This window comes from Abramis brama (assembly GCF_963993115.1).
Source record: "Abramis brama genome assembly, chromosome: 14".
Classification (NCBI taxonomy): domain Eukaryota; kingdom Metazoa; phylum Chordata; class Actinopteri; order Cypriniformes; family Leuciscidae; genus Abramis; species Abramis brama.
This window is the reverse complement of record NC_139976.1, coordinates 28347115-28360853: the sequence shown is the minus strand read 5'-3', so window position 1 is coordinate 28360853 and position 13739 is coordinate 28347115. Positions and strand designations below refer to the sequence as shown.

Here is a 13739-nt window from a genome sequence, read left to right as displayed (position 1 = left end):
TGTATTTTGGCTTTTGCAAAAATGTATGCATAGTCACGCTTGTCTCTTTCGTGAGGATCAGGATGGCTTTTGCTCTTGGCAAAAGCTTACATGTCATTCAAATTAATCCGGAAAATGACAAAAATGTGTGGGGCTGTGAAACCTTATTCATGAAAGGTGTTAATTTGAGACGCTGAGTATTTCCATCAAGAATTAGGAAATAGCTGTCAGATTTCATGATTAAACTTGGTAATTTGAGTTGATTTACTTAATAAAGGACTGCTTTTAAAGATAGAAGTGAGCTAAGAGATTTTACAAGTGGACTAAACAGACATTTGCAAAGGCTGTTTTATTTTATTTATTCGTTTGGCCTTTGGATGGCTCAGGACCCCTGTCAACTACAGGACATTTAGTCAAACTGTAAAAAATAACAAAACTTTATAAATGTGCTGATACCACTTTTATAAAATCTACAAAGGAAACAATTATTTATAAGATATTATATTTAGTTTATTTTGCACTGCCTTTCAAACCTAACAGTCTTTCAAACCTACACTGTGTAGGTCTTTTTCTGAAGGTCCCTTCAGGTAACCGACAGCCTTTGTAAACCCTTCTATGTATATATAAATTGTCTACAGCTTCAGAGGAACTCATCCATCTCTAATGTGAAGGCATAAAGAATCATCTTTTCACTGCTTACAATACATATTTTTTCCTGTGCTCAGTATATTATACACAATGTGACTAAACTATAAAATTCTTCACACTCTCTTTTTGCCTCTTCAAGCCCAAGCGGCAAGCATATGTCATTTTCCTTGGACCGTTTAGCTCTTCAAATTGTTCTTCATTTTTCAAATGACTGCTGCTGTATTGATGGAGCATTTTCCTAGTCCACTGAACAGATGTCTTTAATGAGTTTGCAGAGCTTAAGCACACAGACTGATATGGATTCTCAATGCATCATTTCAAAGACCCAAACTATAAACTTCACAATATATATATATATATATATATATACATATATATATATGAAGAGTTCAGATGCAAAAGCCTCTAAGTGCCATCTGAAATTTTCTTCTAGAATGATCATTTTTATCAAGCTTGTATATTTGAGTTCAGTAATTTCACTTAAATGACAATGAAAATGACCTATTAATTGTCATTTAAGTGAAATTACTGATCTTAAATATACAAGCTTGATAAAAATGATCATTTTTACCATAATATGTAAGCAACATTGTACATGTTTGTATTTTTGAGAGAATAATGTTTATGCAATAATGTTTATGTTTAACAAAAAATTAAAGTTTCTGAAATAAGGCCACAAAACACATACGAAATTCATTCAAGCCAAAGAAAGCCCACGTCACACCTCTATTTATCTCTCTGCACCCTCCTAACTTCACTCTCTCTTACAAGAAGCCTACGGTTGGAAAATGAGTACCATCACAGAGAGGCACAAAATCACTTTCCAAAATGTGTTTGTTCCTTGCTGGTGGAATGATCTTCCAAACCCTATCTAGACAGCCAAATCCCTGACACTATTCAAGAAACAGCTGAAAAAGAAACAGCTTCTTTTCTTTGAGCACTTAACTTCATCCTGCTAAAAAAAAAAAAAAAAAAAAAAAAAACACCTCTTCTGTGCTTTCACTATTCCTTAATCCCTCTGTATTCTAGCTGGTATTATAATGAACAATGTCTTTGTATCACTAGCTGTTTTCGTATTTGTTGCCTCCTTAAGATTAATTGTTTGTGTTATTCCACATTTGTACGTCGCTTTGGATAGAAGCGTCTGCTAAACAGTGGTGGTAAGTAACGAAGTAAAAATACTTCGTTACTTTACTTAAGTATTTTTTTCGGGGATCTGTACTTTACTTGAGTATGATTTATTTGCATCTACTTTCACTCTTACTCCACTACAATATTAAAGACAAAGTTTACTTTTTACTCCGATACATTTCCCCATGCCCACTCCCAAGTATTTATTACACTGGCTTTCCAAACCAATGAAAAACTTGGTTTTCTTTTGAAAAAAAAGAACCCGCGAGGCCGCCTATGCTCACGCAGCAGTCAGTTAGTTCGCCATTGCGAAGTGGAAGATGACCGATGAAACAGATGAAGCTGCAGCTATTGCTGCCAGCAATGATCCCGAGATTCCCGATAAGGATCACCCATGGCCATATCTCATGGAAATAGTCGAATTCACTGAAGTCAAGGGAGATTCTTATCGGCTGAAATGTCTTCTTTGCCTGCCACGGGTGAATGCAATTTCAGCATTCAAAACTTCACTCTCAAATCTGAGAAAACATATTTAGGTGAGTTGACGTTAATGATGTTACTATTGTTAGCTAAGTGATTTCATATTGACTAACGTTATATGGAACATGTCTATTGCAAGTTCAACCCCTATAGGCTACTGCGTTAAGGTGCTTCATTGTCTCTTGATTGCAAATCTAACAAATTCTTAATTGCAGTATCTAATCACATCATTTGTTCAATTAAAACATTGCATATCACTCCCAAAACAATCTGCTTAATTATTTATATTTACATTTATATTTTAATTTTGAATATTTACTTTTTACTTTCGGTACTTAAGTATTTTTTTAAATCGGATACTTTTGTACTTTTACTCAAGTGATGTTTGAATGGAGGACTTTCTACTTTTACTGGAGTCATTTTTTATTTATGTATATCTACCTTTACTTGAGTATAACTTTTGAGTACTTTTACCACCCCTGCTGCTAAATGAATAAATGTAAAACCTTGGTTGGAAATATGGAAACTTTGGGTCTGGCCTTTGATTGGGGCTTAATGATTAATTCTGGTCTTTCGTCAGAGACTATGGAGACCACTTTAAATGCAAGAGCTGGTTTTACAAGAAGGCTGTATACTATTAAGTGGTGGTAATTTGACTTAGTGAATACAATTTGGGTCATGGGTGGTTCAGTGCTGGTATTCCTTCATGAGTGTTTTCTGCTGGTGCTGCCCCAGCTAAATTTAAGGTGTATGTGGTTCCAATTGCTACTTTCTTTGGGGAGGTTTTCACTTGTTTCTCGTTTCATCCATGACAACTGAGACCTTTCCATCCTGCTAAAATCCATGAGGTCCCTGGCAACTAACTCTATGAACTTTGTCAAATCCATTAATTGGTTCTTGCAAACACGCCTTGGTTCCTAGGCAATCTGCTAAAAAAATCCTGTGCCCTACCGTCCGGAAATGCATAAACCTATATTAGAGCTTGTCTGTCTGCTGCTTTCCAGTTTTGGTGCAATCTTACAGCCAGTGAATGGACTTCAGTTCATATGTAAGTGGCCGATGGGCATCCCAGGCTACAGTTTAATTTGTTCAGCGAGATTCAGACTGTTATGCCACCATGACTAGTTGGCAGTAGGGAAAAATTACCTTAGCATAATGCAACACATATTTGATTTGCATTATAATTGCGAAATAACAGTGATATGTGAAATTGAGCTAGAAGTGTTTGTGTTTGTACTTGCATAGAACAGTCTATGTTTAAGGCCTAAGTGCTTCATTTTAAAATACCCCACACACTAAAGGGTTACTTATAATCAACAGTTTACCTCAACAGCTACTGTATTTCAATCAGTCTAATGAACTTAATAATGCTGAAAAAAAAAAAAAAAAATCCGAGAAAGGTACAGTATGCATTGTAACACCTTTTCTGTAATCATAATGTTTTTTTTTAAACATTCAAGTATTACATTGAAGTTGAGTTCATCTTTTAAAGTTTGATTTTTAGTAGCATTGCAGTCTTGCACTTAATGAGCTTTCAGTGTTGTTTTGTGTTTTTCATGTCAATAGTCTCTGCAAGTTGATTATCTGCCATGATTTCTTTTCTAGCCAGTGCCTCAAAATGACATTTCAATATCTCTCCACTAAGAACCGAGTTACTCTGAAAAGCATCCATTTATTGATCGGCATTGTATTACATTTTTCTTTCTTTTTCTTCCATGCTGTTAGAGAGGTTTGAGTTTTACGAGAATAAAACTTTGTCTCTTCTAGACACTTTTCAAAAATTATTGAACAACATGAAATCCAAATTTACCCCATTTACTTTCTTAATACACCTTCTCGGATCTTATTCAATACATCAGTGCATGTTATTCTAAAGAAAAAAAGAGTTTGTCTCTGTAATCTTTTATTAAAATGTAATAACTTCATAGCTTCTAAAACTACTTTCCTTTTTATGCCACAAATCCCTCTTAGTTGTCAGTTCCTTTTTTCCAACCGACTGGCTCCTTTCTGCTTTAGAATGTCCATTTTTCATGGTCCAATGAATTCTAAATGGATAATATCAAGTCCTGCCCTACCTTATTCCTCATTGAATATCCTTTTTCACTAAGAATTAGCTTTCGGAAGTAAAATAGGTTTCAAATTGTGTTTTAAAGAACAAAGAATCTCAATGTTTTATCTTCATTTAACAATTAAAACAATTTCCTGGATTTATTAATAGCGCCGCGGATGGCGACATCAGTCATGTTCTCCTGGGCTCTGTTTATTTTTGTTGTTTTATTGTTATACTACAGATTGAATTGCCAGAGACTGTTAAAGCATATATAAGTTTCTGCAAAGATATATTACCACTATTACTCACAAGAAATAAAATAATGACCAAGCTCTCACCAATTATTAAACATGTATACTGCCGTCCAAAGGCAAAGTGCAGTAATTTGGTCAAAATTGAGTCAAGGCCTGAAATGGGCTTTGTGAAATCTGTTCTGTCTTGTGACAAAGTTTCATGGTTCAATTGTGTTCCGTTTCAGAGAAACAAGAGTGTCAAAATTGCAGTAACTACAAAATACGTGCTAATACCAATTCAAACCGCAGTAAGTGATGTTACTGCGTTCTAGCTTTGATTTCCCGACTTTGACACCGCAGATACTGCGGTCTGCCTTGGTAGTCTTATCCCGAAGAACTCGCATTAAAACGCAAATATTCAAAGACGGGTAAGGAAGGTGGCAAAATATTAACTCCTAGCAAGGCAAATGACAGCTTTATAATCAGTTAACATAAACTAGCCAGCCGCTAGCAAATTAGAGAGACATTTTAGGTACATTAGGTACATAGTGTTAGCTTTATTGATCACCAATGAAATGTAAGGGTTTCCAACCATGCTTTTGATGAGAGTGTGTCAGACAGGAGTTCTGCCTGATGTTAGCAGAAAAAAAAAACAAAAAAAAAAACATTGACTTGAATGCATCTACCTTTATGAAAAGAAAATATATTTCCCATATATGAATGATCAATATATTAAATGATTTAATAGTATATTTGAAAATATACAGCATGATATATTGTGTTAATATATTACAATATATTGAATAATACATAAGGAATTTACGCTTTTCATATATTGAAAGATATGTTACAATATATTTACTAATATATCATAATGTATGTAATTTTATATTCAGTAATACACTTCATAATATATATGTGTATATGTGATCAGATATGGTACTGGATGTGTAATATATCGCAGATATATTTACTCATGCAACATAAATACACATATGTAGAGAAATATATACTGTTATATATTTCTTATATTTTTTTAATTATTTACATTATAAATGTTTCATATTTTCAAGCTAGTTATCAAAAGCATAAGCATACCTGCATGTACTACAGTTTAGTCAAGAGACTATCACTGTGCTGAGGAGTGCACAGTCATTACTTTTAAAATATAGTAATAACAGTCGTAATTGTGTTTGTCCAATCGTCAACCGAACCACAGGCTCTACTCTTCAGCACAATGGTACATTACATAAATGTGTGTGTATGTGTGAACATACATTCACATTTATATGGGAACATGTATGTGCAATATATGTACACAATAAAGGATACAAACTTTGTGAATATTACATGTAATGCTATTTTTGTCTTCATTTATAAATATTTTTAATGTATTAATATGTAGCCATACATGGTCAATGCATATATTGCAATGTATTGAAAAATATAAGCACTAGTTTTCCATATGGAAATATACACTGCTCAAAAAAATTAAAGGAACACTTTGAAAACACATCAGATCTCAATGGGGAAAAATATCATGCTGGATATCTATACTAATATGAACTGGGTAATGTGTTATGAACAAAAGGATGCCACATCGTTTGATGGAAATGAAAATAATCAACCTACAGAGGATTGAATTCAAAGACACCCCGGAAATCTAAGTGAAAAAATGATGCAGCAGGCTTGTCAATTTTGCTGAAATTTCATTGCAGCAACTCAAAATGGTTCTCAGTAGTTTGTATGGCCCCCACGTGCTTGTATGCATGCCTGACAACGTCGGGACATGCTCCTACTGAGACGACGGATGGTGTCCTGGGGTATTTCCTCCCAGATCTGGACCAGTGCATCACTGAGCTCCTGGACAGTCTGAGGTGCAACCAGGTGATGTCAGATGGACCGAAACACAATGTCCCAGAGGTGTTCTATTGGATGTAGGTCAGGTGAGCGTAGTGGCCCTTCAATGGTATCATTCCTTCATCCTCCAGGAACTGCCTGCATGCTCTCGCCACATGAGGCCGGGCATTGTTGTGCACCAGGAGGAACCCAGGACCCACTGCACCAGCATAGGGTCTGACAATGGATCCAAGGATTTCATCCCAATACCTAATGGCAGTCAGGGTGCCATTGTCTAGCCTGCAGAGGTCTGTGCGTCCCTCCATGGATATGCCTCCCCAGACCCTCACTGACCCACCACCAAACCGGTCATGCTGAACGATGTTACAGGCAGCATAACATTCTCCACGGCTTCTCCAGACCCTTTCCTGTCTGTCACGTGCTCAGGGTGAACCTGCTCTCATTTGTGAAAACCACAGGGCACCAGTGGCGGACCTGCCAATTCTGGTGTTCAATGGAAAATGCCAATCGAGCTCCCTGGTGCTGGGCAGTGAGCACAGGGCCCACTAGAAGACGTCGGGCCCTCAGGCCACCCTCATGAAGTCTGTTTCTGATTGTTTGGTCAGAGACATTCACACCAGTGGCCTGCTGGAGGTCATTTTGTAGGGTTCTGGCAGTGCTCATCATGTTTCTCCTCGCACAAAGGAGCAGATACCGGTCCTGCTGATGGGTTAAGGACCTTCTACCGCCCTGTCCAGCTCTCCTAGAGTAGCTGTCTGTCTTCCTGGAATCTCCTCCATGCTCTTGAGACTGTGCTGGGAGACACAGTAAACCTTCTGGCAATGGCACGTATTGATGAGCCATCCTGAAGGAGCTGGACTGCCTGCGCAACCTCTGTAGGGTCCAGGTATCGCCTCATGCTACCAGTAGTGACACTGACCCTAGCCAAATGCAAAACTGGTGAAAAACAGTCTGAAAAGATGAGTAGGGAAAAAATGTCAGTGGCCTCCACCTGTAAAACCATTCCTGTTTTGGGGGTTGTCTCACTGTTGCCCATCTAGTGCACCTGCTGTTAATTTCATTAACACTAAAGCAGTTGAAACTGATTACCAACCACCTCTGTTACTTAACTGACCAGATCAATATCCCAGGAGTTTAACTGACTTGATGCTATTCTCTGATTAAAAAGTGTTCCCTTTATTTTTTTGAGCAGTGTATTATGTTATATCGCATTATATTTTGCAGTATATTCCCATATATTTTTGTTCCGTGAGGGTACACGCCAAACAAATACCCTGTTTTGGTTAATCACATGCCATGTCAGCCTTAAATTGACATCAATAAAACTATTAAAATTACAAATGTAGTAAGAAAGTTGGATAAATACATTTAGTTTGTAGATACTGCTTTTGCAGTAGTGTTTTAGTTGTTTAAGTTCATACAAAGGCAGAGTGCAGTATCTGCATTTTGTGGGTCAAAGGTCACATCAGTGGTCATTGTTTTTGTCTATAAAATATTTCTTCCTAAGAAGGCATTTCATGAAAGCATTACCACTAATCTACCCACAACATGTTTGACTGGCTAGTGTACAAACTTTAAAGGCATTTTTTCTCAGTTTCAGTGTTTGCATAGTTACTGCACTTTGCCTTTGTAGAGCAGTATAGTACTCAACATCTGGCAGAAGATCTGAACATCTTTTACTGCAGGTTTGAGAAGTGTGTCAGCCTGCCATTAACATCTATCATACTGCCTTCATGTGCTCATACTTTTTTTAATCCCAATCATCCATTTCTCCCTCCATGCCTCCATCTACAAGAGCGAGGAAGATGTTAGAAGGCTTTTCAAAGGAAAAAACATCAGGAAGGCCTCTGGCCCTGATCAAGTGTCCCCCCTCTTGCCTGAAATGTTGTGCAGAGTTGGCTGCCATTTTTACTCAGATATTTAAAAAAATTGAGTAAGGTCCCATCATGCTTCAAGCGATCTATTATCTTCCCTGTTCCTAAAAAACTTGCAACTCAAGCCTGAATGACTATAGAGCAGTTAATGAAATGTTCTCAGTAGTTATGAAATGTTTTGAGAGACTGGTATTGGCATACCTGAAGGTTGTTATAGGCTCACTGCTGGATCCGTTCCAGTTTGCATACAGGGCAAATAGGTCTGTGGAAGATGCACAGAACATGGGACTGCAAACTCTCCGGGGTCTTATGCATGCATTCTCGTTGTGGATTTTAGAACAGCTTTCAATACAACCATCCCTGATATTCATAATTTTAAACTCAGTCAGCTTACCGTGCCAAATTCCATCTGTAACTGGATTACAAACTTTCTCACTGATAGAGTGCAGAAGGTTAAACTGGTAGTATTTACATCCAGCACAAGCACGCTCTGCATTAGTGCCCCTCAAGGGTGTGTGGTGCTATATTATTTTCCATACACGAACAACTACAGTACCTCAGATTCTTGTCAAGTTCTTAAAATTTGATGATGACACTACAGTTATTGGACTTATTTGGGATGGAGATGAGTCCATATATATGCAGGAGGTGGAACAGCTCTAATTTGTGGTGTAGACGCAATAACCTGCAATTAAACATCAGCAAGACTGCAGAGAAGATTGTTGATTTTAAGAAAAACCCTTCCTTTTTGTCTCCACTCATAATTAATGGTTGTACAGTGACCAGCACTGAATCCTAAAAGTTCTTGGCACTACCATCTGCAGGGATCTGAAGTGGGAGAGGAACATTGTCCATATCGTCAAAAAAAGCACAGCAGAGGATGCACTTCCTCCGTCAATTAAGGAAGTATACCATGTCAAGGGAAATTCTGTGCAAATTCTACAGGGCTATGATTGAATCTGTCCTGTGTTCATCATTAATTGTTTGGTACTTCTCTGCCACCCAATGGGACAGGCACAGACTTCAGAGACTTGTTATGACGGCAGAACACATTATTGGGTCTGACTTGCCCTCACTGCAGGATCTGCACTTTTCCTGTGTCGAAAAACAGGTTGGGAGAATTGTTAGTGACCCCTCATGTCCTGCATACAGTTTTTAATAATTATAAAAATCACAACCAGTGATAACAAAGCCACAACTTTCAGAATCTTTAAGAAAATGAAACACTATGAAGCTAATGTTTAAGGTTACCAGTTTTTAAAGAGAAGGGGAAAATACTCCACCAGTGCCATTTGACCTAGAGCAGTAATACATTAAAGGGCAGTCTAGACAACTGATTAGACTCTAATTAAAGTTCGAGCCGATAGCTGGGTTTTAGCCTCAAGGATCACATTGCCTTTAGGAACAATCTAACAATCTAACAATCTAAGATTAACGTATCAGACATAAAGACTTCTCAACTCTTTTATAGCACATTGTGCACGTGCTATATGCACGATTATATGAGACTTGTTATTTTTCTTATTAAGCATTGTACTATTATATACTAACAGACTTACTATCACCCCATTAAAACATTTGATTAAATAGAAGCAATATGAATGCAAAATAGGTTTTATCCCCATGGTGCTTGATTCTTGGCTTTGCTCCTGCAGCTGAATACAATGCACACCTCTTATTTAAGAGTCCAAAACAAGTGGAATTCAGTCAGCTGTTTGGTTGTAGTTTTTTTTTTTTTGTATGTAGGGTCGATAAACAGGTCACTTTTCGTGACCCTGAGGATGCACAGAGTTCACTTCACACAAAACCAAGAAATTTAATTAAGACGAAGTCAAATTAAAGCTCAACTGGCCTTGATTAATACAAAAGCAGACAATGAGTCTGTCCCTTTATATTTTGTCAGCGATTAAGCATTGAAACCTTGCTGAAGCAAAGGTCCCTTTATGCTCGAAAAAAACCCCTCTTTCATTCTTTTATGATGTACTGTTCTAGATTTTAATCTAAAAATTAATTAATGGCTTTAAGATTATTTCAAAATTAGAAAATGGGCTTTTCATAATCCGCACAAAGAGAATTATGCCTAGGGGCTGGTTGTTATGGCCAAAATTGTGATGGTATGAGGGTTTCCTATTACACACAGTTTAGATCATGACATTGTTATCTTTGCTGTAAATTGATAAAAGGAATGGCAGTATAATAAATAATCATGTGGCAATGTCCAGGTTTCACTAATTCAGTTCAATAGTTTACACATGATAGGTACTTCATTCCAATTGATTATTTTCTCTTTTGGAACTTGATGAAAACGAATAGAAATGTGTTCTATAATAATGCAGCAAACTGTGAGACAAAACTCCACTCTTGTTCTGATCATCATACCACCCAGTTGTACTTGTACCTGTTACTTCATTGTTATTTTATTATCTTAAATGCTCGATTAACTCATGCATCCTTTGTACACATCTAATTGAAACTCCAGATTTGCCTTGTCTGCAGAGAATAAAGGTCTGTGATGTAACTTCTGGACACCAGTGTATCTCAATGCACACTTGAAATTATTCACTTCTTACTCTTTCTCAAAGATACAGTGGCTATTGACTGAACATAACTGAAAAAAGACAAAACTGAGGTGTGATGTTTTCAAAACTGTTCTGATCTTCAAAATTGTACATTCGATTGCTTATAAAATCGAAATGTGTAAAACTGAAACTATCTTTTGTTGTCCGTGTTTGAATGAATGCATTATCTGTTAGAGTGCTAGGGTTTTGTGGGTGGTTAACATTCTGGCCTCTAAATATGGTTTGGGTTTTTCTTTCTTCAATTCAAGCCTGTTTCCTTTCTTTTTTGCCCTCTTTGTTGTCCACCAAAAATGTTTCGATCTAAAGTGTCTTGTAAATGAGAATTCTCCACTTAAAATGTTTTTAGCCAGGCGCAAAACGTTATCCGAAATTATTTCTAAAGCTCATAGATTTTAGAGGCAAATTTTGTCTCACCCACAGAAGAGACCACTTATTCACTTCACACAACTCAAAGAGTCATCAAAAATGAATAACCTCTTCAAAAATATTGCAGTCGGCCCATCCTTTTCCTCTTTTATGTAAAAAAAAAAAAATGATGGGGTATATTTTATGCTAACTTCTGCTAACTTGCATATTAAGGTTTTTGTCATTGAATGAAAGACAAAAAAGGGGAAGGTATCCACTAAAGAGGAATTGCACATTTGTTTCTTATACACTCTATTCTACCAGCTAGGCTGTATTTCAACACTGTTAATAGCAGGGCCATGTGAGTGTTTTGATGTCCATTTTTTCTGCTCATACTCTTTGGTTCTTCTTACTAAGTACCCAAGCTCATCATTTCTTTTTTTTTCTGTCATTTTGCAGCATGTGAACTTATGACGCAAGGGATCCTGGCTTTGGTCACATCTACAGGCTGTGCCTCAGCCAGTGCTCTACAGTCCTTGACAGATGCCATGCACATACCACACCTTTATGTCCAGCGAAACACTGAAGGATCACCCCGGACCGCATGCCAACTCAATCCAAGTCCTGATGGAGAGCGATACACCCTCGCAGCACGACCGCCTGTCCGTCTAAGTGATGTCATGTTGACGCTAGTTGGTGAGCTGCGCTGGCAGAAGTTCATCGTCTTCTATGATAGCGACTATGGTAAGTCACTGATTGCAACATAGAGGAAATCCTGCTTTTGGGAACAAAATAAAATAAATCTTACCTACAACTTACAGGTTATGTTTTCTTGAACAGTTAATGCTGAGCATTTGTTGTGGTATGATTCCATGTGATAACTAGTGATTGATTAAGGTTGAGTTCACAATAACAGTGATTAAATCGATGGAGAGTTGGTTTGTAGTAACATGTATTGCTAAGTTGAGTGGATCTCTGGTAAACTGTCGGCATACAGAACGATTGCTTTCTAGTTACTTTGTGGAGGCGAATCATATTTTCAGCTCAACAACACTAACAAAATTATACAATGTGAACAACTGGTGTGTCACAATGTTAATGAGCAGTGTATGACTAGTTAGTTATGATGACATTAAGGATTTAGTTTGTGTATATTTCGTTTATTTATTAACATTAATATTGGTAACATCTTGCAATAAGGTTTATTTTTTAACAATAGTTCATGCATTAGTTAACATGAACTAACTATGATAAACTAACTACAGTTGTTTATTGATTCATTTTACTTCACAGTGCATTAACCAATGTTAACAGATACAACTTCTGATGTAAAGTATGTATTTGTAAATGTAGAAATTAACATTAACTTAGAATAATTGGTACAACGTTACAGTATGTTACCAAGGATTTTTTTTATATATATATATTTTTTTTTACTAATTTAAGTGTGTTAATTTATAAATATGCTATAATTGTTAACCCTCTACCGCACGCATTATGATAGACCTATATAATTTTTTTTTGACTCTTTTTCTTTTCTTAGAATGGCTTAACTTGAAGTGCTGTAAAAAAAAAAAAGGAATTTATTTTTTTATTTTTAGGTACTTTATGATATGTTGCCATATGGCAACAACATACACTAGTGAAAAAAAAAAAAAAGCCATTTAAAGTTGCTTTTTTCCCATAATACAAATGCCTTGGCAGTCCTTAACATATGACTAATCAACATTATATCACTAGCATTAATGTTGTTTTTGTTACAGCTTAACAGATTGAAGCTGCATGATCTTTCTAGCTAGCTAAGCTATTGCAATAATGTCATTCCACTATTGCACAGTGTTGCCGCTTGGCAACACAGACATTTGATAGATTTACCAAAAACTAATTCCATAAAAAACTTTTTTGAGTGGTGAATATGTCATCATAACTTACCTGAGATGATGTTTCCGATTTATTTATTTATTTATTTATTTTTTGTGCAGTCTGTCAGAAATCGCGCCACAGAAAAAAAACGTCATGTCATGTGACTTAACCAAAGCACATCATTGGCTAAACTAAGGTCTTTTACTCTTACTCAAGTAGTTTTTTTGGACAAGTACTTTTATTCTACTCACACTATATGTTTTGGAAACTAATGGTAGGCTACTTCTACTTCAGAATATTTGTTCAGTACTCTTTCCTCCCCTGACTGTGCCACAATCATTAGTCAATGAGTAACACTTTACATGAGGTTCAATTCATTAACAAATAGTATCATGAACTAACAATAAACAATAACTTAATTAACTTTTAGTTAACGTCAATATTTTATAATGTACAATAATAACGTTAATGTATAAATTAACATTTGTTAATTATGAATGAACAGGAATTAACCTTCTACCGCATGAAGGTGTGGCCATACGGCAACATACTCTCTGTGTTAATTTCCTTGCCACTGTCTCTTTAAGAAAACGTTGGAATGAGAAGAGTAGTTTGTTTCCATTTAAATTTACATTTAATCATTTAGCAGACACTTTTATCCAAAGCGAGGAGAACATTAGAAGCAATCACACCAACA

The 13739-nt window shown here is 36.4% G+C and overlaps 1 protein-coding gene across 2 annotated transcripts in view; it reads left to right on the top strand.

The window, feature by feature from the left end:
• Positions 1–13739, top strand: part of grid1b (glutamate receptor, ionotropic, delta 1b) — a 462710-nt gene that overhangs the window by 239008 nt on the left and 209963 nt on the right. For both annotated transcript variants that reach the window (XM_084135167.1, XM_084135166.1), the window contains exon 3: positions 11639–11923. In XM_084135167.1, coding sequence (XP_083991293.1) covers positions 11639–11923 — 285 coding nt within the window. The remainder of the gene's footprint in view (positions 1–11638; positions 11924–13739) is intronic.